Here is a 25304-nt window from a genome sequence, read left to right as displayed (position 1 = left end):
TCTTCTGAGATTGCTATGTTCAAACATAGAAAGGTGAGAGGATTTCTTGTGTGTATTTCTCATAGTGAACAATATCCATTATTCACCCTCTGGTCCATATTTTAGAATATTTGAGCTGATGTGCGAAAGAGGAACAATTAGTAGAAGATCATCCATTATAAACCTGTGAAAGACTAAGATCCAAGTCTGTGTTCAATCAGCTTATCAGTCAAAAGTATTTTAAAATTCTCTGGTTATGCTCTTCCTTTTTCCAGCCAAAATATTATTACATGATAAATTGTATTCTGCACTCACCGTGTCAGTCTCAGCAAAACATTTCAGGTAAATTCTGGAATTTACTGAGTTTTGAAGACAGCTGCTGTGATCATTCCCAAAGCGTGTTGTAACTTTCGGTGTGTTGTTTCCAGTCTTGCAGTTCACCCGGATAAAACGCTGGTAGCCACGGGGCAGGTTGGGAAGGATCCTTACATTTGCATCTGGGATTCCTACCGCGTGCAGACCGTGTCTGTCCTGAAGGATGCGCACACGCACGGAGTCGCCTGCCTGGCCTTCGACTCGGACGGCCAGGTCAGTACTGCTCCTCCTCTGCCTTCTCCACTGAGCTGCATTCGCTGAGGGATGCGCCTTAAATGTCCTGTGTCCCAGCTGTTGGAGTCCAGGACATCCCCTTGGATGGAAGGGAATTTGAGCCCTGGACAGGGGGGTGTGGAGCCGGTCCAGGGGGCTCAGAGACCTTGGCACAGAGCCCAGGAGAACACCGGGTTTGATTTTAATCCATGGGAAAAGCTTCCAACACTGCAAAAGGAATTGCAAACCACTGGGATGTGAAAACAGTAGTTTAGTACAGTAGACGATACAGAATTTAGTAGTTTTAGAGTTTACACAATAGAAGTAAATGGGGTGGAATGGTGGAATTTGGGTGGTACCTCATGTACTTCTCCTTCTTCCTCGTCCTCCATCTTTTGGGGTGGTGATGGTACAAAGTAGTTAGAGTGGATTGGGTCAAAGTAGAAATGACACTTTTAGTGTGGGCACTGGGCATTGGTACAAAATAGTAAATACCTAGTACATAATTATCTGTGTAAATGTTAGGGAACATCCCATCCGTGGGCAGTCGCCTCGTGTCCCAGCTGCTGTCCAGACCTCGGCTGGGAGCAGAGAAAATTCTGAGTACCAAATAATAAACAACATGAGAAACCTGAAAACAGACCTTGAGGACTCTGCTTTTTTAAACCGACACAACTCAGGGCTTTAGAGGGCCAAGGACTTTAAACTACCTAAATCTTGGGTGAGGAAAACCCCCCCCCCGAGATCAGCAGCTACAGGGCTGCAGTGTTGGAACCCCTGTCACAGCTGAATTGTGATTCAGCTTGGTTCAAGGCCTTGGTTTGTATCCTAATTGTAATTGCAGTAGGAGGGCTGCAAATGCAGCTCTTGCACAAGAGGTGCCTCTGGGATGAAACCAAAGCCTGGCATCAGAGTGGAGTGGAGGCATCGTGTGTCCAGAGCAGAAATGCCCCTCTGTGGCTTCACCATGTGCTTGTCACCTGCTGTCCAAAGAAATCAGTTCCTGGCAAAGCCCTCAGAACCCTGCAGCTTTTCTGGCAGAAGAGCTGCACTAATCTCACTGCTGGGAGAGTCTCCTTGGCTGGGGTGCGCGGGCAATTTAATTGAAAAATGGCATTAGGACACACAATGTGGCTTTCTACAATGTGATTAGTCTAGATGATATCTTAAAACAAAATTTTAAATATAACTAAATGGTGGGCTGTTCCCAGCTAAACACAGTGATTTTGTTTCTCTCTGACAGGGTTAAAAGTTTTAGGCAAATAGATTTAAAATACCTGAGAAATATTTCACAGAGCTTTATAAATAAGTATCTGGCTGTGAAATTTTGTCATTATTGATGACAATTTTGTCCTGATGAGTTTCCTGATATAATAGTTGCTAAAGTATTCTTAGGAATGCTTAGATTAGCTGATACCAAAAACCTCAGACAAGAAAACCCTCAGATCAACAGAACAGAATTTCAAATTATGTAATATTTTTTAAAGGTATTGTTCATGCATAATAAATGCTTTTAATTTTTTCACCCTCGTTTTTAACTTCATAAGACTGGCGGTTAAAGCTTTTTTAAAAGCTATTTAAGCACCTCATGGGAATGAAGACTCATGAGCTGGGAGTTGTTTGAGGTGGAGGCCTTCATGAAGACCCTGATGAGTGCCTGCTGTAATTAAAACCCAAACTCGCTGCCACGTTGACCTTGCAGAACAGTGACAGTTCCCTTTCTGGAACTGCTTGAGAAATTCCAGTTTATTCTGGAAGTAAAAATCTGCGTTGAACGCTTTTTTATTTGGAGAACATGAATATGGATAATGCATCTTGGCTTTTTGCTGCTCTTCCTGGCTTTGCAGGAGAAGCTGCTGTGCTGATCCAGAATTAAAGGGCATGGGAGGAAGGCTGTGAGTAGCTGGAGCTCAGAGTTGCTGGCAGCTCTGGTTGGTTTAGTCAGCATTCCCAAGAGAGCTGGTGTCTGTGACAGGGCAAAACAGACTGTGCAGACACTCCTTGCACCTCACAGTGCAAAGCTTTCCTTCTTTTGTATCCAAAGGCTGTTAAAAGCCAGGGAAGATCTGTATTCCAGCCCCAAAACATAAATAAATGCAACAGTCAGGAATATAGATGCACTAAGAACTGCATTCTGTAGGCAAATCCGCGGACCGCTGGGACAGGGAATTCTGCTGACCTGTATATTCCAGAACATGTGGGTTTATTGCCAGGGCCGTGGGTAAAAGGGCCTTGCCTTCAGCCACCAGCCTGGGCTGGAGGGGAGTCCCAAAGAGAGAGGGAGAGAGAACAGCAGGGTGAGAGCTGAGAGAGAAGGGAGAGAGAGAGCAAAGGGCAGGGGGAGAGAGCAGGAGAGAGTGAGAGTAGGGGGAAGAGGAAGGGTGAGAGCGAGCTAAGAGCAGCAGGAAGGAGAGGAGGAAGAGGTAAGAGAGCGAGGTCTTTGTTACAATACATTTTATCTCCTTTTGTGATGAATATTCTAATTTACAGTGACCAACCAACACAAGACACAAAATCCTATAGAATCTACATACAGCCTATAAGAACTGTTATATTACCATACTGTGTTATATTTTAAACTCTAAAAACTACTCTTTAGACTTCTGTTTTGCTGCATTGACCTTTGGATCCCTCAGCCAGCAGAAAGGGATTGTTCAATCCAAAGGGATTCTCCTTCAACTCCCTAGACCATTGTTTTCAGGTTCTATAGTAACTAAGACTCAGTACCCTACAACTCAAAGTCAGCTTTCATTTCTATCCCCATTATAGGTTTCAGATTTTCAGAATCTTTGCTAAGCAATCATATTTATAAGGTTTCCCTGATTCATCTTCCCCAACACATTCTTTTCACAGCTGACTGCCAGCTGTCCACTTCCTAAATACAAGTAGGCAGAGGCAAAGCCCAGGTGACTCTGCTGCATTCCCAGAGTGGCTCTCCATGGATTCAGCTCAGCTCCTTGAGCATTCCTGTGTGAGTGCTGCTCCATGTGCAGGGTCTCAAACAGGGCCACCCCACCTCTCTCTGAGCCAGGTTAATTTGCTCTTGTTGAACCAGAAATTCCGGGATATCTGTTCCTTTTGGATGAATTAGTGGGGAAATATTCCTCCTGGTCACACTGGAGCTGACCCTGCACGGAGACAGCACAGTTGTTCCTGCAGTGTTTCCCTGGCCTCAAGTTCCACAGGGTGGGGAATGCACAGGATTTGTTTTTGTTTCTAGTAAATGGAGATCATCAATACACAAGGGAGAGCTTGAATGCTTCCTTTATTTTATGTACCTTCAAAGCAGCTTTGGGACACAAATAGAGTCGGAGTAAATTTCCTGTTTTGTGTTACCTGTGATTAATACAGTCCTGATGGGAGCTGAATTTCTTGCAGAAGTGTTGCTATTTAAAAAAAATACGTATTTTAGTTTGGGCTTTTTCTGTCTGAGCAGGAGCTGCCATTTGGCAGGAGGGAAACTGCACTTTGTTCAAATGTTTAATGAGGAGCTGTCATTTTGCCTGTAATTAAAAATGTCTTCTCTTCAATCAGGAGTTAACTACAATTTCTCCTTAAAAGTGCTAACATCTCTCCTTCACAGAATTACCTACAAAGCAGATGCCTCATATTGAACTGTTTCATCAATACCACATAGTTTAATTTCTGCTCTGAGTTATTTCAGATTAACCCTTTTATGGAGTGGGAAGGGCACTGCCATAATGCATACACACCTAGTGAAAAAATTAAAAATGCTGCACTAGGCTTCTTTAGCCAGATCTTCCAAATCTGTGTAGGCTTAAAAATAATTGTTTAATTACGTGCCTAAACTACTTGGCACATTTTTTCTTCTGGTAGTTCTGTGAATTCTCTGAATAGAATTATGTCAAATTCCCTTCCAGAAGAAGAACTAAAAGTGTGCTTCAACCAAAAAGGAAATTCAGCATTTATCACTTTTCTGCCGGCAGGAGACCTTCCACAGCAGGCCAAGGTTAAAAGAAAATATAAAGTACTTTTTAGTTTCCCATAGTGCTTCCCCTGCTGATACCAAGTCAGCTAAGGAATAAACTTCCTAACACAATTTGAAGTTTAAGAAAGCAGCCATTCCTTATTCCAGCATTGGACACAGTTTGAGGAGTGATTTTTTTTTTTTTTTAATTGTATTAAATGCATGTTGTGAAGCTTTACACCAGGTCATTTATTCCATCCTGATCAGACATATTACAATACGCTTCCCAGCTAATACATAAATGCCACTTTGCCTAGAACTAATTTCCATGCCTTTGCCCCTTCCTGGTACTCCTTTTGTGGTCCTAGAGGCTTGTCTAAAGGGGTCTCTGCTGGTTATACTCACTGAGAGCCCCCAATATTGTAATGACCTTGCCTTGAACATTTCAGGTGTTACTTGTCACACAACTGCCGCAAACTCCGCTCAGGTTCCTCATCTATTTATGCACAATTATTTACCTAATTTGCTAGTTAGTCGTTATGCTCTATTTTGCAATTTCAAGGGAACTGACCATTTCTATTCTTCATGTTGTCTGTCAAGTCCCCCTTTGCTTGAGACTGTCTCTTTTAGACAAGTTTCAGTACTTCATTTTCCATCACCAAGCACTATAACAACTATAACATTGAGTTAAATTGCTTTCCAAAATCAAGGGAGTATAGCTGCAGATTTGCACTCCCTAGATGGAAAATGCTGTTTTGGTCCTAACTCTTCATCGTGGTTGTTGCCAAAGTGCCCTGAGGGGAGTCATTAATAGTGCTTGGAAACAGGAATGTTTAGGAAGCCATGTATAGGCGTTGTCTTCACATATGAAATAGGTCCCATTCCCACTGTCGGGCTGATGGATGCAGGGCTCCTGTGTGATTCTTCTGTGTCCTCAATGCCATTGGGCCACTGGAGTTTCTCAGTGCTCTGCTGCTGGGAGTGGTGTAACACTGACACTTACCAGCTCCCACTGCTGAGTATTGACATTTTGAGTAACATTAAAGCACAGAAATCCTTTCACATTGTGACTTCCTGCAAAAACTGTAATTTTATTTCTTTGTTCCGCTATACAAACTTCTTTAACTCTCCCTTAACAACTCTGTTATGAGTCAAAGACCATTGACAGAGTTCTGCCTCCCTCCTTGGGGTGAACCCTCCAAGGGAACCTCGTTCCTCCCAACAATATCCAGATTGCTCCATGAAGACCTTATGTTCCTCTAGGAACAGCTCATTTAATTTCTCTGTGTTTTTATTTCTGTGGAAGGAGACTGGCCTTGGAGGAATTCGTGGTATATATAAATCTGTGCATAGCTTTTTTTGGTGATGGTGGTGAGGGGTGTTGAGTTGGGTTCTTTGGAGGGTTTTTATTTTGTTGTTTTCGTTAATACCACATCGCTTGGTGCACTTTCTGGTGGGACAGTGGTTGAGTTCTGCATCATTCATTAGGCAGGTTTTGCATTGGGGTAATGCCTGTTGTCATCTCTCATTAAACAAAAGTCCCAAAACATCTGTTTCTTTCCTTTAAATCGAGAAACTGTAAGTGTTAAGCCAGTGGAGGGTGTGTGAACCTGCTGCAGTTATTGCAGAGGCTGTCAAGGGGGTCTGTGGTAAGAACACCCTTTTTCTTTGCTGGCTCATTCCTTTTGAGTTATCACAGACAATTTGCTGACTCAAAATTTGAGCCAATTTTTTATAGAATTCATATAAAGTTGGACAAAATTAGGACAGTTGCTGGAAGGGAAAAGACCTACAATATCTACAGTAATGGCTGATCTTCTGGGCATGTCACAGATGGATGCACTCTGTTTTCTCCCTTCCAGAATGCCCCCTCCATTTTAGTCTGTTCTTTTTATTTCTTCCAATATTGTGAAATGGAAAAGCATTAAAATTAAGTTCTTTTAATAGATGAGCAATAAAGCTTTAATTTAGCGTGGTTATTGGTTATTTATTTTAATTATTTTAACTGGTGATATGATACACTAAGCTGTGAAAAAGACGATTATTGAAAGTACATCCACAACAAAATGAGCATAATGAACAAAGTACTTAGAAATAGTGAAAGTTTTTATTTCCTTTTCACTTTTATTATCAGATTAATAACGCTAGAGAGGTATGCACCTGAAACAAGCACCTCAGATGTTTCAGGGTAATTTCACTTGAAGCACTGGTAGCCTGAAATCAATAACCTGACCTTTTAGAGAAGATGAGACATTTCAGTGCTCTCTCCAGTGAGTAAATGTTGAGTGTGAATGTCTTTGCCTTTGCAATGTGGTTCAAATTCAGGTCACATGTGGGAAAAACCCATTGGTGCACATAATCCTGGGAACTACAGCAAAGTGATTAGGGGTTGATTTGCTGTTAACTGGATTGTCGTTGTTTTTCCTCAGCGTTTGGCTTCCGTGGGACTGGATGCCAAAAACACAGTGTGTATTTGGGACTGGAAGAGAGGAAAGCTCCTGGCAACAGCTACAGGCCATTCCGACAGGGTAATTGTATGGAAGCATTCCTGGATTTCGGCTGGGAGCTGCACGGGTGGTTCAAAAATAGTTTTTGTTTCTGTTAGGTTAATGCAAAGGTAATTTTGGTCATTCTACCTGGCTTTTAAAATACTGGGCAAGATATTTATTCCTTCTCATTGTGCCAGGCCCAGCACAAGGCACTGTTAGTAAGCCTGGGGAGGAAATATGTTGTACCTACACACTGAGTAGGGTGATCTGTAGCTCTTCGTGTGAGTTATGAAATGGGAGCTCAGTGGCCAAAAATCTTGTCTCTGAGAATGTCAAAAAGACAATTTATCCCTTTCAGTTTTCCTTGAGACAATTACCTGTAAAAGAAACTTGATTGAGATAAATGTTTCTTTTGTATCTGTTAGCTTCAGGTAAAGGATCATAACTTAAATAAAGGTGAGAACTCAGCAGGTTTAAGTTTGGAATATTATTCAGCATTAGGAAATGTTTTATCAGGTTTAGCATAAGCAAAATATCTCCCTGACATATATAAGCCACGGATGCATAGGTTAAAATAAATTACAGATACATTCTGACAACTTGTATATATATTATCATATTATAACATGTTTTACATCTCTGAAAGTTCTGCTATTGACCTCAGTAAGTAAAAGATCAGGTTCTGAATTAGCAGAATTCTCCAGGACAGGCTAGAAGTACTAAAATCTTAGTCCCAGTAGACTTTCCCAACCAGAAAAAGGAGCTTCTGCACAGAAGAGGGAGTGGGAAGGAATGCCTATGTAAATATTGTTTATTCAATAATATCTTGGAGCTGGAATGGATTGGCAGTGTGGAGTCAGGGATAAAGTGTATTGACAGAACTGTGTGAGGAACCCTCCGTGTTTGCCTTGACCTTTGATTACAGAGAGTTCCAAATTTACCTGTAGAATGTCCTTTCATTTTCTGTAATATTTTCCAACAGAAATTATGGCTAAGCACTGGTAAAAGCAAGCTGAACCTAGATGCCATTACTGTATAGGTTAAAATATCATCTTCATATATTTCTAAACAGATATTTGATATTTCCTGGGATCAATATCAGCCCAACAGAATTGTCAGCTGTGGAGTAAAACACATAAAGGTAAAGAGCTTTCATTGTTTACTTGGCAAAGGTGCTTACAAAAAAGAAACCTGTATTCTTACCTGATATGAGGACTTGAAATACAGGACAGATTATATTTTTTAATGCTGTGAACGTTTTGCAGAATGTTTGGTTTGAAGCCAGTTCAGACATTCAGCAGTGCCTGAGCTGCAGATTACCTGAACAAGGGAGTCAAGAAGATTCCTTAGTGTAATTTTCATCATTATATACTTAAAATTTTGGGTCTTCTGCCCTCTCCATTCCATTCTAATGGTCTCAGCCTTTAGGGGTTTCCCTCATCCAGCATCACCGTGCAGGAGGAACCAAGGTAAAAAATGTGAACAGAATGACCTGCACTTGGGCTCCTCATGTAACACCACTGAGGAGTGTGCTGGGCCTGCAGAGGCAAAACTGGTGCACCACTATTACCTCTCTCTAAGTCACCCTTTATGGAAGTGTTTGAAATAGAAACCTAGATATATATTAGGTGTTTAGGATAAAACATTCTCGTGTCTCTGGAAAGCTTAGAAACAAATCCTTGTCTGCCAATATCCCCTTCAGGTTTCTGTTTTTCTACTGTCTCTTCAAAAACATTCCTAACAGATGGTGATTATTTCACATGACTGGGGTGGGAAGAGCTTTAACTAGAAGTTTAGGAAACCAGTTAATATCTCTAGTTCTGGTTCCTGAGAAGCTCGTGCCCTTAAACCACCACTGCTTCAAACTGTGGGTGGTTTTGGCAGCAGCGATACCATCTGTTGTGTTCTGCAAGCTGTTTTCCAAAACCTGTGTTTGTTTGGCACCTGTCTTCTGTTTAAAATGGCCATAATCACCCTGAACACAGAGAATACCAGGCGCTGTAAATGCACAGAGATAAAGGAATGCCAAAAAACAGGAAAAAATGCAGCATGGAGGGGAAACTACTCTGTGTTCCCCTCCAGTGGTGCTCCAGCAGCAGCCTGAATTTACTGTTTGGTACCAAGGCTGTGGGAATGTGATAATAGCAGCTCTAAAGGAATTGTATCACTGGGGGAATTGTGCTGTTTATTCCTTTAGCAGTCCAGTTCTGCTGGCTCATTTGGCTGAGCAGGGATTAGAAGCTGAGGTAAAGGCCAGGAGCTAAGGAATCTCTCACTGAGCTCAGGATCCTCCCTTCACCCTTCTAGCACTGCTGCCTGCTCTCCAACCCTTCCTCAGCTGACCAGAAGAGAGGAGAGTTTAGGTTTTACTCAAGGAATGAGAGCCCTGGGGGCAATATTCCCTCTGCCTTCTAAATTGGCTGATGTTAAGAGGCAATAAAAAAACCTTGATCCAAGGATTTTCTGGAATAAAGAATTTTAGAAAAATACCTCAAAAATTGGCTGTAGGCAAATGAAATGGGAATAGATGGGCATGATGAATCCATGCCATCACTATTCCTGTCCAGTCTCTGCCAGTGCCTATCCAGTGTCTGTCAGATGACAGAGCAGGGATGGCTCCACTGACACACTGTGCTCTGCTGCACCCCAGGGATTTGGTGTTCTGTATCTGCACCTGTCCAGGATGTCCTGGTGCTGACAGGACTGGAGATTTCAGCACTTCTCTTGCACATCTCTTATGGATGGTCTCTCTATTCTGCCTTCCCCGGAAGGTCTGGTCCTTGAGTGGGAGCTGAGTAGGCAAACTGTGACCTCTGCTTGATAAATGATGTTTGTTTAAATAGGTAAATTTAAAAAAGCACTCTTATTCAAAAACAAATAGTCTGATATTTCTAGCTCGCCTCCAAAGACAACCTTCTGAGACAAACTTTCTGTTTTCTTCACTCTTCTCCCCAGTCAGTCTTAGATTCCTTTTTGCAGAACGTTAATGGCTTTAGTGTGGCAGCTGAGCAAGTCCCTTTCCACACTTGGGAACCTGTTACTCTGGGAGCTGGGGAGTTGTCTCATGTACGAGCATTTGCAGTCCCCGTGGAACAGATGGTTTCTCAGTAACTGTGACTATATTTGAGGGGTACAATCTTTCAGTGCACTGGAGAAGGGCAGAAATGTTTGCTCCAGCATGCAGGTTGTGTAAGATAAAGTATTTTATCACTTCAGTGCTGTAGCTGTGCTTTGCAAACAATAAAAAATGGGGTTTTCTTGGGTTTAAAAGCATGTACTTGTCTGGATGGCTTTTCCCAGCAAAACCTGATGAAGGACAGTGAGAGAATGAGAAGGGGCAGTGTGGCAGTGGTGAGGCAGTATTGAGCCTCCCTCCCTCAAGCAGTTTGATCATTTGCTTTGGGTTTAGGTGCACTACATTTGCCTGGATCTTTCCTTGGTAAATGGGCAGGCTTTGGAGTAGTGGATGTTCTGATAGGACTGAAGGAGTCACTTGAGTGCCTGCCCTGAAGACACTGCTCTGTCAGGATGTGTGTCTGAGATCTGTACGCTAATGTGAAAAACCAGAAATTCTGCAGAAACCTCTCCAAATCAGCATCATTTACATTTCACAGTTTTGGACATTGTGTGGAAATGCCCTGACAGCAAAGAGAGGAATATTTGGTAAAACAGGAGATCTCCAAACGATCCTGTGTTTAGCCTGTGCTAAAGAAGACATCACCTACTCTGGGGCTTTAAATGGAGACATCTATGTTTGGAAAGGGCTCAACTTGTTCCGCACAATTCAAGGAGCTCACAGTGTAAGTGGTGTTTTCATGTCTGTTTGATAAGGGACTGTTAATTGAATTGAAAAGCTTCCTGAAGGCTTAGCTACAAAGCTTTTCCTTCTGTTTTGGGACAGAAGGATGTCTGAGGCTGTTCAGCAATTAAGAACTTAGCTGTGATGTTGTACTCGTTGACATGTTGCCAACAGATGCTGAGCTGATAGTGCCAGAACTGCTGGTATTTATAGCCTCCTTCTAAACCAGGTAAACCCAACCTCAAATGAAGTCTGTAAATCTGAAGTTTCACAGATTGAGTAGCTTCAGTTATGATCAGTTTACTTAAAAATAGTTGGTAAGCAGATAATCTAAGCTTAAATAGAATTTTACCTCTAAAATTCCCAACACTGGGGAGTGACTCCTCAGAAGAGCTTCAGTGTGGAGCAAACCTGTTGAATCTGTGAGTTTGCACTCCAGCCATACTCCAAAGAGTTCACTCCAATTGCCCCATAACACACACCCACAAACCACCACCCCCAGTCTGGAGCTCTCATAATTACAGAGTGAAAGGGGGATGTGCAGGATTGTGTTACATTTCTAACCATTTCTAATGCAATTCATTTGCCTCTGTTGTTGCTACAATAGAGGCGCCGTAGGGCTTCCTTGTCTTATTCCAAATTTATTTGAGAACTGCTCCTGTTTGGAATATGATTGTGGGTAATAGCATTCTGATGGGGGGTTTTTGGAACAAGAGGGACCAAAAGACAAGATCAAGACAATTTTCTTTAGAAAAGTGATCTGGCATCTAACGCTTGTCACTGTAGTTTTGTTCTAGAAAGAGCGCCGTGAAAATTACGGGGTTTTTTTCTGATCTCCCAAAATTAGTTTTGATGACAATTCATCAGCATTCGTAGGACCTCTTCAGTGAGATCTAAGTATTGAATATTTACAAAAATAATCCCTAATTTATTTAATTTTTTAAAAATTATTTATATTTTTTTATATATTTACAAAAATATTTAAACTTTTGTAAATAATTTTTTTTTAATTATTTAAGCAGGGAGACTGGAGTCAGTGGGACATTTTACCTAAAGAACTACTGTGAAACTGCAGCTGCAATAACACAGGAATGTCTTTGGCAAGCAATAACCCCCTGTAGCATATTAGCAGAAATCTGTTTGCAGAATTTTAGTTAGTTTCATTACAGTGATTAAGTACAACCTCTTTATACGTAATGTGATAAATTATGGAGTTTGCCATGGCTAACATGCAACCTCTATGTAGTTATTAATTGGAAATAATAATTTATGAAGACATTGCACAAGGCCACTTTGAAAATGGAGGTCTTCTGTCTATTGTGTTTATCTCCATGCAGTTCAACTCATCTCCTAACCAGGGTTTTCCTGATAAAATACTGATTCAGCAGGCATTCCTTGGATGATTCCAAGGTAGTTCAGCACAGTCATTAATCATGAGGCATTTTCAAGGAGAAATTCAAACTGTGATAGAAACTTGTTCTCAACAAAGAGAATGAATTGACACTCTTTCAGTTCCAGTCACATTCCAAACGATGTCTGAACTGAATTCATGAAAGACTGTCTCAGTCACCTCTGCTCCTGTAAGAATATTTGTATTGCTTGTTTGCTTGATTTTGTTTATCACGAGTAACTCTATTTTAAGTGCTCCATTAGTTATTCAATTGTCCTTGTTATAATATTACCAAACCTAAATTTGAAGTTCTGCAGATAGGCTGTATCACTGCTGTTTGCACAAAAGTTTCTACATAAACCACTCGAGCAGAGCACTTGAAGTTAAAGTTGTGTTTGCTGGTTTGCTTTCTGAATGGGCAACACTTTTGTGCCCAGCAGTTTCTGGCCTTTAACAAGAGTCTGTTTGACAACGTTTGCTTTGCGTGTTTAAATTGGTCGTGAAGACCTTTAAAACTTGGGCTGCTGTTGGTTGACAGGCTGGAATTTTTAGTATGTATGCTTGTGAAGAAGGCTTTGCCACTGGAGGGAGAGATGGCTGCATTCGGCTGTGGGACACCGACTTCAAACCAATTACTAAAATTGATCTCAGGGAGACTGAACAAGGATACAAAGGTAATGAGCTCTTCCTTTAATGGTTTCTCACAGGTCTGGATAAATTACTGTGACAGCATTTAATGTGAAACATAGATATCTCTGCATACTGCTGATTTTTTTACTTAATGACTGTTTATTTTTGGGTCTGTGTTCCCTTCCTTCTCTGGTAATTCTAACGTAACAGGATGTGTGGAATGTTCCATGGTTCATGGTATAAACACAGGGATGAAATCACTGCTCCCCACCACCACCCTGCAAATGCAAGAAGATAAGTGAGAACTAATTAAACACCTTAAGATGGGAGAATGAAGTTAGCCAATCCTTAATTAATTAATTACTTGCAATTCGTTTAACTAATTGAGATTTCTGGAACCTGATACTCAGAGATGCTGACCGTCTGAACGCTCCATTCATGCACTTGGAATGGTAGCATTTGGCAGATTTGTTGGAGAGAATGTTATTAAATTGGTGATAATTCCATTTTTTTGAATCTACTCCTGCTACCTGTGAGCTCAGTCATCACTTTATTTTATGATTTGAAGCACTTATAATCTCATAGATCACGATGCATGCCTTATCAAGGGTGTAGTGGTCACTCATGGAATTTAGCCCTCAAAAGCTTGCCCAAGACATGCAAGCAGCAGTCCCTGTGCTCTGCACTCCTGGCTTTATGTAGTTTTTGGCAGCCTGAATCATAATTTTTAACATGATTTTCTAGAAAACTGTAGGAACAAATAACCAAAAAGTGAAGATCTGGGCAAATGCAAACTGCCTTTGAGGCTGCTCCCAACCTCTGCTAGTGGGATTTCATTTTCAGTTGTTATTGGTACTGATCAATTTAAGCGTATCTGTAGCCTCAAGCAGTGGCGGAGCCTCAATGCTTACCTGGGACCTTCTGTCCCTACCTTCCAGTTATTTTTCCAAAGCATTTTGCAAAGGCATTGTCTGTCAAACAAACCCTGAGAGCAGATAATCTCTCTTCATGTGCTGTACGTTCACAGAGAACACTGCCTTTCCCACATCCAAAGGTGTGTTTTTATTCTAAATCTTAACAATGCCCACCTTCCACTGAATTCCATTGTGTGGTCATGGGTGTGTACCAAGAAGATGGAAGTCAGAACTTCCATATGAGTTTAGCCAAGTCATACAATGGCGTTATAAAAATTAAAAGCTGTTGAAAGTGGACAAGAAAATAAATCGGGATTAATTTAACCTCAGGAGATGAGAATGTTTTATTTATGTGACCAGTAGTTCACTGCATTAGGTGTTTGGTTCCAAAAATACAAGAAAATGATGATGTAGGAGACCTTGGCTACATGACAAATGGATTTTTTTATTCATTCACATCTCACAGCATCTAGACCTATTATCCAAACTTTTTTTCATGTATTGGAACAGAAAATGTAAACCCTGCAAGCAGTTGACCAGAGAGTGCCACTAAATTGCTCAACCTGCTGAGAGGGTGTTTTTAAGATTGTGGTCAGTAAAATTCCAGCTCCAAAGTTAGGATCAGATTTGTGGAATAAGATCAAGCTCACTTAAAGCTATACAAAGCGAAATTCTGTTGATTTGGGCTTGGGGAGGAGGGATGTCTTTTTTAATGTTTCATTTAATAATTCATCTTGATTAAAGTGGAGAAGTGTGATAAATGGGCACAAACCATTTAAATTCACCATTAAAATTTTATTTGAATGCGCAAAAAAGCCCCGGAAAAAGGAACAAACCAGCTTCAGTCACAGGAACCCCTTGGCTAATATAAAATTTAAATCTTTAAATCCCGTGAAATGGAGCTGGTTTTTTAAATTCCCAGGGTGTGCAGCAAGCATGTTTTCCCAGGACTGAGCTTTATCTTTGCGTGCCAAATGGAGAAAACCTGACGGAACCGCCTTGAGTTTGAATGAGCTGGGATGGTCCGTGTGACCCCAGTGGCAAATATATCCGTTGGGAATGACCTCTGGAATGCTCCTCTGTGCTGGCTGTGGCCCCCCTGGCATGGCTGGCACTTAGGGCAGCTCCTGCTGTGCCCCCAGGGCTGTCCATCCGCAGCGTGTGCTGGAAAGCCGACAGGCTCCTGGCGGGGACCCAGGACAGCGAGATCTTCGAGGTGCTCGTCAGGGAGAGGGACAAGCCCATGCTGATCATGCAGGGCCACTGTGAGGGGGAGCTCTGGGCCCTGGCAGTGCACCCCAAGAAGCCTTTGGCAGTCACGGGCAGCGACGATCGGTCCGTGCGGTAAGGCTGCGTCTGGTCTCTTGGTTTTATTGCTCCACGTTAGTTGGGAATGGATTGACTTGCTGGCCTTGAGACTCTGTTAAGATGATATTTCCCCCCCGCCATATTTTTCCTAGCAGCTTTGCTTTTTCTCTTCAGTCTCCCTATTTGGGTGCGCACACAATGTGTAAAAATAATCAGGATTTATGTTCAAAATGTGTTGGATTTATTCCTTCTGCTTGTGTTATTGATTTATTCCTGCTGTGTACGGGGCATCTGAATGGGGAATGATCACCTCATACTTCTCTTCTGCTAGTATCAAGCAACAAGCTTAAAGCCTAAATATCTTTGTCGTGTTTTACTCAGAAGATGTCTGCTTCAGCCTTGAGTGTTTAAAAAACCTGATCTAAAACCAATTCGGAGAAAATAGGATTAATGAAAATGCACTGACGTCATAAGGGGCAGTGGAGGGGCAGACACTGATCATTTCTCTCTGTGACCAGTGACAAGACCCAAGGGAGCAGCTGGAGCTGAGTCAGGGGAGGTTTAGGATGGATATTAGGAAAAGGTTCTTTCCTGGAGGTTGTGGGGCACTGCCCAGGCTCCCCAGGGAATCGTCACGGCCCCAAGGCTGCCAGAGCTCCAGAAGCACTTCTAGAGATGCACAGGGTGGGATTATTGGAGTTTGTGTGCAGGGCCAGGAGCTGATCCTGATAGGTCCCATCCAACTCAGGATGTTCTCTGATCCTGTGTTTAATTATACTACTTATGTCTTAAGGCTTTGTGGCAGAGTTTTTGAATTTTGTCCACATATTTGTGGACCTTGTCACAAAGTCAGGGATGCTCCTTTTCCTGTCTGTCTTAAAATCTGAAATACTGATAAGCCTTTGGGGGGAAAAAAAAGCATTTTACTGTGCTTAGTAAGACTTGACTGTAGAATTTGGAGGCCCAGCTCAGACTCTCCCTGAGTCCACACCCACAGAGTTGCTGTGTGTTCTCACCTGAGCACGGACTCTGCCCAGTGGAACTAATTATTTACCTGTGAATAAAGAGATGCTGATTTTCCTGAGTACCAGAAATCCATCTCCTACCATACACCCAGCTCCTGATTACTGTTCCTTCAGATTGCACATTATGATTCACCTCTGCCTTGAGGCTTGCAGCTCAGCTGGGATTTTTTTTTTCTCCCCTTTCAATCTTTTCACTTGTGCTGGTTTCCTATCCCTGCAATCCCTCATCTCTTTCTAACCCAAATTAAAATCCAAATGTAAAACCCACAGAACTGCCAGATGTTCTCTACAGTCCTGTTTTTTCTCCCTGCTTCCTACAGGAGGGTTATTTCTTTCAGTTTCTGCAATGCATGAATGGTCTCTTCTGCTGGGGTTTGCCTGCCCAGCATTACAGACAAAAGGCAAAATTGTCCTGGCAGGATGCAGGTCAGTTCTGGAGGAAGGGCTGCAAAGCTGGGATTAGCATTGCACTGCTCTCAAGCCAGTAATCCCACTAAAATGGGATTTCTTGTCTTGGGCTCATCCCTTGCTGAGCAGAGTAGTTCAGCTCCTGGAGCTGGAGAAGGTGCTGCTGCTGACTCAGAGCCTGATCCAGGTCATGCCCCTCCAGGAAGCAGTGCAGGATCTGTGTGCACATCAAACCTTGATTAGTGCTGCTCTTACCATTCTTATCTCTGTTAGAGCAGTTATGATATCCCTGATGCCTTTGGATGTGCCATTCTCTCAAGTGTGCAGGGATTTTACTGCCTGACATCGCACATCTTTGAGCTGTTTGGGCACTAAAGAGGGTGGGAGTTGAATGCTAGTGGGATTTTTTAATAGACTATGGCTTCATGTGAGGAATTCCAGTGAAATGTTATAAATACTTCCGTTAGCATAAAAAAGTACACAAAGGGATTTTCCTACAATTTTTCTGTAATAATAAAATTGCATCAACAGGGATGTTTCTGTATTGTTCTTCATTGGGTAATTTTTCTTAGTATTTGATTATCACACTACTTTTCAAACAGTGGGTATGTAATATAAATCTAAATTGGTTTAGAAATAAAAGAATTTAGTGAGTCATATGATATTCTTGTGTCTGGGATGTCTAAATGAGGAGTTACTGTATTTTTCCCTAGCCCAGCTGAGAGAAGCCTCTAGCCAAATACAGGTTTCTAACATTTTAAATTTTGGAAGCAAACCATCTCAACTAGGAAAGCTGCCTGCTCCCTGTCCCTTACCACAGGAACAGGGAAAAAATATCATTCTCTGAAGGCACAGAGAATTATTGATTGCATTTCTTAAATGCACTGTCATGTTTTGCAATTAGACTTCCAGAGTATTGGATGAGCTGATTTATGAGGAAGCAGCATTTTAGAACAACAGTTGTATCATGGTGTTTTCTTCAAAATCTTTCCAAAGCCTTCCTGGTTCATTCCTTGTTACATTGGGCTCACAGCTTCTGCCTTGTGAGGCTGCAAGATTCTCGATCCTGCTTCTGGTTTGTCTTTGAAAACAGTTCTAATGTCCCACATTCATTTATTTTCCACCTTCTTTTCAGGCTCCATCCAAGTTGTGTTTATGTTGTTTATTCCAGTGCCAAAAGCAGAACTTGTCCCTTGGAGCCTCTTGTGCTTCCAGCGCTTCCCAGCTCCCTGTGCAGAGCTGAGTTCAGTAGCATCCACATCCTTGGCGCCAGTGCCTTCGGTGAAAATACAAATTGTTACTGTTCCAGATCTTTAACTTTCAGTAGCATCTCCCATCCAGCCTGGGTGTTCCTTTCTGTCCAGCTTTGCCCTACAACTTGGCGCAGTGTCACATTACAGTTGCTGCACAAATTGTTCTTTTCTCCAGTTTAGCACATAATCACACCTGTGGATTCATAATGGATGTATTTTACTGAAGAGGTTATCAACAGATTACATTTATGACTCTGTCCTCAAAACAAAGATAGTTGGGTATTGTTGCCTTAATTTCTCTACCCTGAGAGAGGTCTTATAGGCCTTTTTCCCCATTGCTTCAGTTGTTCTTTAAATTTTGAAGACGTCGCAGAGATCTGGCGGGTCAGCCTGTAGTGATTTGGGAAGCTCCCTCCATTCCTTCAGAAAACTGTAGGGGCATTATTTGCCTTTATCTTAAGACATAATTTACTGGTTGATTCTTTTTAATTGCACTGCTGTAAATGAGGGAATCAATATGCAGTTTTTTCTCCTAGCTTGTTCTAAGTTAGGATAAAAAAAAAATCTTCCCTGTGATTGGAATGTTGATATTCCCTGAGTGTTGCTTTCAGTGAAAATGTCACTCTGAGCTGCACTGGCCCTTCCTGGCTACAGAAGCTGCATTTTTATTTTTCATTTTGAGGAATTCAATCAGATAGGTGACGTTTGGAAATAACACCAAATGATGTTGTAATTGAGCTTCACTCTGTTTTCTCCTACTACAGTTGTGTTCAGGTTGAAAGGAACTCAGTCCTTTACACAGTATTAACACGCGGGGTGTGTGCAAGTGATTTCCCAGCTGAGTTAGACCTTTGGGGTTCCTGTTGATGACACCCAAATCCTAGGCAGTCAGGAAAAGCCCCCTCCTGCTTTCCCTTCCCTGTGGGGCAGGTTGTGGAGCCTTGCTGACCATGCCTTGATTGCTCGCTGCAATATGGAAGAGGCTATACGGAGCGTGTCCTTCAGTCCTGACGGATCTCAGCTGGCACTTGGGATGAAGGATGGCTCCTTCATTGTCCTCAGAGTAAGGTAAGATGAGAAAACTCCAGGCTGTCTTATCAGAAGAAAAAGAAATAATAATTGCAGATGCACCCATGTCCCTTTTAAGAGGTGGTAGTTCAGCAAAGAGGACAAAAATCTGTGCTTTAATTGATTTCAAAATATTAGCTCTTAGGAATAATGTTGATAAAATTTAAGATTTTCAAGTTCGGCTCTTTTCCTGTAGTCTGAAGTTATATGGGTATTTAGTAAAAAGAAATGTGCATAACGTAGAGAACATGGTTTGGAAGAAGGATCTTCACTGATTATTTATTTCCTGTCATACACATACTGGGCAAAATAATTGGTGATCAAAGGACATTTTAAAGTATTTTTAAGATAAATCTGAATTCTACTTTTGGGTTAGAGGAAAGACTTTTTTTTTTTTTTTTTTTTTTTTTTTTTTTTGCATGGCTGGATCTTAAGCATTTTCTGTATGAAATGCTGTTATGGAGGGCACACAAAAGTAGGTAAAGCCTTAAATTTGCCATCGAGTAAACCAGCCAAACCCCCAGTGGGATTTCAAAACACAAAATATTTCAAAAAACAGAAGTTTTAATTGGTACCTGGAAGAGTTTACCCCCTCCTGACTGTTCTCCATATGTTTGCCAAGCATATACTTAAAATACTTGGAACTCCAAGCTGATAGGAGGAAAAAGCCTGGGAAAATCCCTATAATACTCCTCTTTAATGACTTTAACAAAACTTAAGTGAGCTGTTCATATTAATTTAAAAGCCTTCCCAATGACTATTTTTCTAAAGAAGTTAATCTTCTTTGTCTCCCAGTAATCTTGTCCTTGTAAATTTGTCTGATGCCTCCTAGAAATCTTTTGTCTTGGATTGGGAACTATTCTCCTTTCAGGACCCTGCTTTTAACAGTGCCATGTGTCAAGTTTTAAAAGATACACTTTAAAAAGTATCTCAATCAATTTGGATTGGATGCTGCTAGCAGTACTTCATTAGAGCAGGTGAAGAGAATGGAAGAGCATTGTGGACAGGCAGTGTGGTTTCTATCTGTTGCTTTTAAAGATGCTTGAAATCAGTGGAAGGAAACAAGAAGTTATCCACAGAGTGGGGGAAAAAAAAAAAAAAGTATTTTTTAAGTGAAGTCTAATTTTTGTTGTACAAATTATTCAGTGCATCTGTCTTGTTACCTGTGGATTGCAAATTCCTGGGTTTGCAGTTGTTGTTCTCCCCTCTGGCTCCTGCAGGGACATGACTGAGGTGGTTCACATCAAGGACCGCAAGGAGGTGATCCATGAGATGAAGTTTTCTCCAGATGGCTCCTACCTGGCTGTGGGCTCCAATGATGGCCCCGTGGACATCTATGCTGTGGCCCAGAGATACAAAAAAATCGGGGAGTGCAACAAATCCTCCAGTTTCATCACTCACATTGACTGGTCTGTGGACAGCAAGTTCCTGCAGACCAACGATGGTGCTAGAGAGAGGCTCTTCTACAAGATGCCCTGTAAGTTTACAAGGGGCTCATGTTATGAACAATGAAATTTTGGGTTTAGCTTTAAGAGAACACCACAAATATGACACAAATATTACAGGTGAAAGTGGAGTTTCCTGGCTGGAACTTAGAGCTTGTTTTTTTTTTTAAATCAGTACTCACTGAATATCCTCAACTTTAAGAAAAAGCTGTCTCTGTCTCTGTAAATTACATATTTTTTCATATGAACTTTTACAGGTTAACTCACTCTCAGGTAACTACCAAAGCCCCTCTGTCCCTGTTTTCTTCCTTCAAATGATGAATGATTCTTGTCAGTGATCAGAAAGTTTTTAAGAATATAACTAAAAATAGGAGAACTCTTTGAGTCAGCTCAGATTGCTGAGGTTCTCAGTGTAAAAGCTTGTTAGTAGAAACAACAGTGATAACTAATTGACTTATTCTCACTCTTATTTGGGAATGTGTTCTAATATTTAGAGGAAACTTCTGCAGAAGAGAGCTTTAGAAAAAAAAATAATTTTGGGCTCTTTTGGGCTAGTTTGGCAGCTTTCAATCAACTCTAAAACAGCCCATGTAAATAAAAAGTACCACAGAATATCTGCCTGACCAAATACTCACATTTCAGGGGCTTAAGATAACGTGGATGAAAAACTCCTAGCACATGAGCATGATTTAAAATTGTGTATTAACCTTCTAGCACTCGAAAGCATTCTAGGAACTTCTGCTATTCACAGTACTTTTTACTGAAGGCATTTCTTTGGTAGATTTGGAATTTCAAAGTTTTCCACTTTTATATATTTTTAACATGCTAATCCTAATTAGCATACTAATTCTCACTAGTATTCTAATTATTTCTGATGCAGCTGCAGTAGAGCTCCTCAGATGTGTGATGTCCTCAGACACAACAAATGAGAGATTATAGTAATTTAAAGAAGACTCTTCTTAATTGAGGTTAAAAGTCAATCATAACTAGAATACACAGATAAATATGATGAAAAGAAACAGTTTCTAAAAAGCAAATTATGAAACTGGTTATTCACCTGCACATTTTCAGCTGGGAAGCATCTAACAAGCAAAGATGAGATCAAAGGTATTCACTGGGCCTCGTGGACATGTGTGATAGGATCTGAAGTGAGTGGAATTTGGCCAAAATACACAAACATCACAGATGTCAACTCTGTGGATGGGAATTACAACAGCTCTGTGCTGGTGACTGGCGATGACTTTGGGCTGGTGAAATTATTCAGATTTCCGTGCCTGAAGAAAGGTAAGATGGAATTTTGTATGGCTGAAAAATGCAAGATTTACCTCAGCACCGTATCAGTGTATTTTCTAATGGTGGCTTCTCATTCTGGTGTAAAATTCAAATTAGCCTGTGCACAATTCCTGTGAGTATTAATGGTTATAGAGACCAGACTTTAACCCTCTCTGTGTAGTTGTTTTCAGAGGTGTTGAGAATGTGTGGCTGCTTCTTCAGGATTTGCTCTGTACCAAGCATAAAGCCAGCCATCCAAATCAAACAACCTTTTGCCTTTCTGTGAGCTTCAGTGTTTAATTTGATATCACATCTCAGTGTATTTTCAAAATTTGTGTTTCAGGAAAAATGTAATGCACGTGTTGAGTTCACACTGGCACACATGGCCAGAAATGTGAAAATTAAACCTTGTGTGTGTCTAGTACTTCCTGCCAAGACTGAAATACTTTTCTGACAACTGAGGATAATGTCCATATTATTTTACGCCACTTATTTTTATATCATGATAACTTTTGTATCAGCATATCAAATGAGGAATTTGAGTATTTTTTGGTTTTCAGATTTCACAAGTGTATGTTTCTATTAGGAACCTAACTTTATTAGTTACAAGGTTAATTTTTTTCCCCGTTACCAGCAGTTCTCTTCTTGTTTTCAGGAGCTAAATTCAGGAAATATGTTGGCCACTCAGCCCATGTCACCAATGTGCGTTGGTCCCATGATTTCCAGTGGGTTTTGAGCACGGGAGGTGCTGATCACTCTGTTTTTCAGTGGAGATTTGTTCCAGAAGGGATAACCAATGGCATCCTGGAAGCCTCTCCACAAGGCAAGCATCATCTCTCTTCAAGTACTTATTAAATTAAATCAGCAGAGAATGAGGTACTGCTGGAAGAGCTTTTATTTAATTAACAGGAAAAAAAATTACAATTCTTTGGAATTGCATATACTCAGCATGTTTGGGACATTGAAGCTTTCAAAGACAAGCCTTGGTTTGGGGCACATTAAAAGCTGCTGCAGTCTGCAATATTTGTGTTTGGGAATACATAAGCAGCATTCTTCAAAGAGAGTGGAAGAAGACATTTAGAGGGACTGGATATTTAAATTTTCAACCGTAGCCATCTAACTTGCATTCAGAAGTCACACTACACATGTTTAATTTTGTTTTTCAATGCAATCTCACATATCTCATGACAAATTTCTCATATTTATGGGGTAGCTGTACTTCAGATATTCTTCCTGTTATAGTCATGATCCTTGTAATATCCTACCAAAGCCATATGAACTGTGTCATGGTGGTTGCTAAAGTCTGGATTCCCTGCAGCAGAAGGGCAAAATTTCACTCTGTACAGGCACAGTTTGGTAAAATATGTACATTATAGCAAATATTTTAAGCACTTGTCAAAGAACGATCAGTGAAAGCTTTTATTTGCCGTTTCTGTGCGTCTGCTCTCCAGACCCTGTTTTGAAAGCAGAATTCTCTGATGCTGGAACTGTACCAGTAACTGCTCAGTGATTTTGCTTCTCTCTGCCACCTTCCTGCCCCGGGCAGGGAAACAGGAGAGACAGAAATGAAACCTGACACATTCAGTCAACCCCCGTGACTTCTGCAAGCTGCTTGAGCTTCCAAATTTCTTGAATAGTGCTTTGCCCATAGTCTAAATTATATTAAAATGTCACATACTATTTTCTTGTGGTTTTACGTGTTCAATATATTGATTTTTAATTTTTTTTTTTTTTTTTTTTAAGCAGAGAGTGGTGTTGATTCCTACAGTGAGGAATCGGATTCAGATTTATCCGACGTGCCGGAGTTGGATTCTGACATTGAGCAGGAAGCTCAAATCAACTATGATCGCCAGGTGAGTGTGAAATAACACCCAGGGCCAATTACCCAGTGAGTTCCCATCACTGTTCAGCAACGAGAAGTTTACTGCTGACTCATAGACTGCTCTCAGTTATTTTCATGTGTTGTGGTTTGAAAGCAAACCAAGTGAGAGGCTCTAAGTCAGAAATAAAATTTAATGAGGAGAAAAGGAAAAAAATAAAATAAAATAAATGCAAAAATACAAAAAGAAAAACCACTGACAGAGTCAGAATACACCCTGAGCAGGGTGATGGAAGCAGTCCAGGTGAGGTGGTCTTCCTGAAGCAGTGATTCCATAGAAAGGTCTGGTAGCTCCAGTCCTCTGGGAATCCAGTGGGTGAGGGCTGCTTCTGCTGTCCCAAATCCCAGATTATATCCAGGTGAGAATGCTTGGCTCCTCCCCATGGGCGGAGCATCTCACAATGGGATGATGAGTCACACAGTGGGTCCTTGATGGCCCATTAAAGAGAGAGAACTCCCGGAGGGAGTGATCTATGAGTCATGCACAAGGCATCGATGGGCCATTGACTGAGGATGGTGATAGAACACATCCTAAACTACAGCCCAGGACATCATGGTATTCAGCTGATTATGCAACCAACATGTATAAACCCCGGAGATGAGAATTGGAAAGTATTTAGAGAAAATAATTTAGAAGTGTTTTGAGGATTGGCAGGTGATCTTTAAGGTTCCTTCCAACCCAAACCTCTCTGTGATTCGGGTTCTATTTACAAGTTACTTGAACCTGATTCCAGGAGCTGTTGTGAATTGAGCATTGCCTGTCCCCTTGTCCGGGACATCTCAGCTGCAATGGGGAAAGGTCAGAAATCCCTCAGAGCAGGACTGGGATCTTGTACTAGGGGGGAAAATCATAGAATAAGTTGGTTCATGTTGATTTAAGGGATTTCATGGCTGGCATGGGGCTGCTTTCTGGAATGTGGGAAGTTCACCTCTGACATCCCAGGCTTTAGGAAAGGGCATCCTTTATCATTTCACCTCACTTTCTAGCCTACAGTAAATTGCATGGGTCCATCTGCCAAGAGCTTCTTTTACCTGTTTATTGCAGAGATCAGTCACGATTGACAAATGAGACAGATTTTGCCAAATTCTCTCCCTTTTCTCTCATTCACTCCTAGTTTCACTGGAGTGCTGGTCCCTCCTCCTCCCCTTGTCATCCTCCTCCTCCCGATTTTCCATCTGTATTCAAATCAGTCATCGTCCTCCTCCACACTGTCTGTGTGTCAAAAAGGACGTCTGGGTTTAAAAACTACAAGTGACAATATTATTGTGGGCAGTTAAACAGCAATATTCCAGGCAGGTTGATGCATGGAAAGCCAGGAGCAACTTAAAACAGCATCTCATATAGGCAGTGTGAGACAGCCCCAAGCAGAAGCTGTATTTGGCATTTTGTTAAAGGAAATAATTGAGGGAAGCACAGGGAAATAAAAACATTGATCTTATTTTGAGAATTGGGGTTTGGTTTGGGGTTTTTTTTTTTTCTTTTTGGATGTTGTGGCTGAAGCAGCAGAGAGGATTCTGCATTTTGAGATGAATCTTTTCCTTTCCTCCAAAAATCCAGGGTTGCTTCTTGGAAGTCAGGTAAATTTCTGTGGGAGTAGCAATTGCATTGTCCATTTGTCCAAGAAATGTAGGCACAGAAAACAAACACTAGAGCTACATTTCAGCATTGTAATGACGATCTTGCTTGGGTATGCTTCAAACACCTTTAGTGCTTCCACAGAATTATAGCGTTTCTGAAGTGTTTAAATGGAAAGTATTTTGTGTATTTATAGAGCTGTAATTGTACTTTGGGATTCTGGACACATTGGCAGATCACTTAAGTGCTTTTGGTTCCTGTGTGTTTCACCATAATCCTGAGACAGAGGCAGTTCTTTGTGCTCAGCTTTGAGCTTGGACACTGAAGCACAGATGAAATTAAAAAACACCTGG

At 41.3% G+C, this 25304-nt stretch overlaps 1 protein-coding gene across 1 annotated transcript in view; it reads left to right on the top strand.

The window, feature by feature from the left end:
* EML6 (EMAP like 6) overlaps positions 1-25304 on the top strand; it is a 91114-nt gene that overhangs the window by 25264 nt on the left and 40546 nt on the right. Inside the window, exons 2-12 of the mRNA XM_066316616.1 lie at positions 408-567; positions 6925-7023; positions 8057-8125; positions 10599-10784; positions 12712-12847; positions 14860-15061; positions 18642-18779; positions 20000-20256; positions 21296-21508; positions 22152-22319; positions 23243-23349. Coding sequence (XP_066172713.1) covers positions 408-567; positions 6925-7023; positions 8057-8125; positions 10599-10784; positions 12712-12847; positions 14860-15061; positions 18642-18779; positions 20000-20256; positions 21296-21508; positions 22152-22319; positions 23243-23349 — 1735 coding nt within the window. The remainder of the gene's footprint in view (positions 1-407; positions 568-6924; positions 7024-8056; positions 8126-10598; positions 10785-12711; positions 12848-14859; positions 15062-18641; positions 18780-19999; positions 20257-21295; positions 21509-22151; positions 22320-23242; positions 23350-25304) is intronic.

This window comes from Sylvia atricapilla, chromosome 3 (assembly GCF_009819655.1).
Source record: "Sylvia atricapilla isolate bSylAtr1 chromosome 3, bSylAtr1.pri, whole genome shotgun sequence".
NCBI classification, from domain to species: Eukaryota; Metazoa; Chordata; class Aves; order Passeriformes; family Sylviidae; genus Sylvia; species Sylvia atricapilla.
Note: the sequence above shows the minus strand (reverse complement) of the source record. Positions and strands in the feature narration are given on the sequence as shown.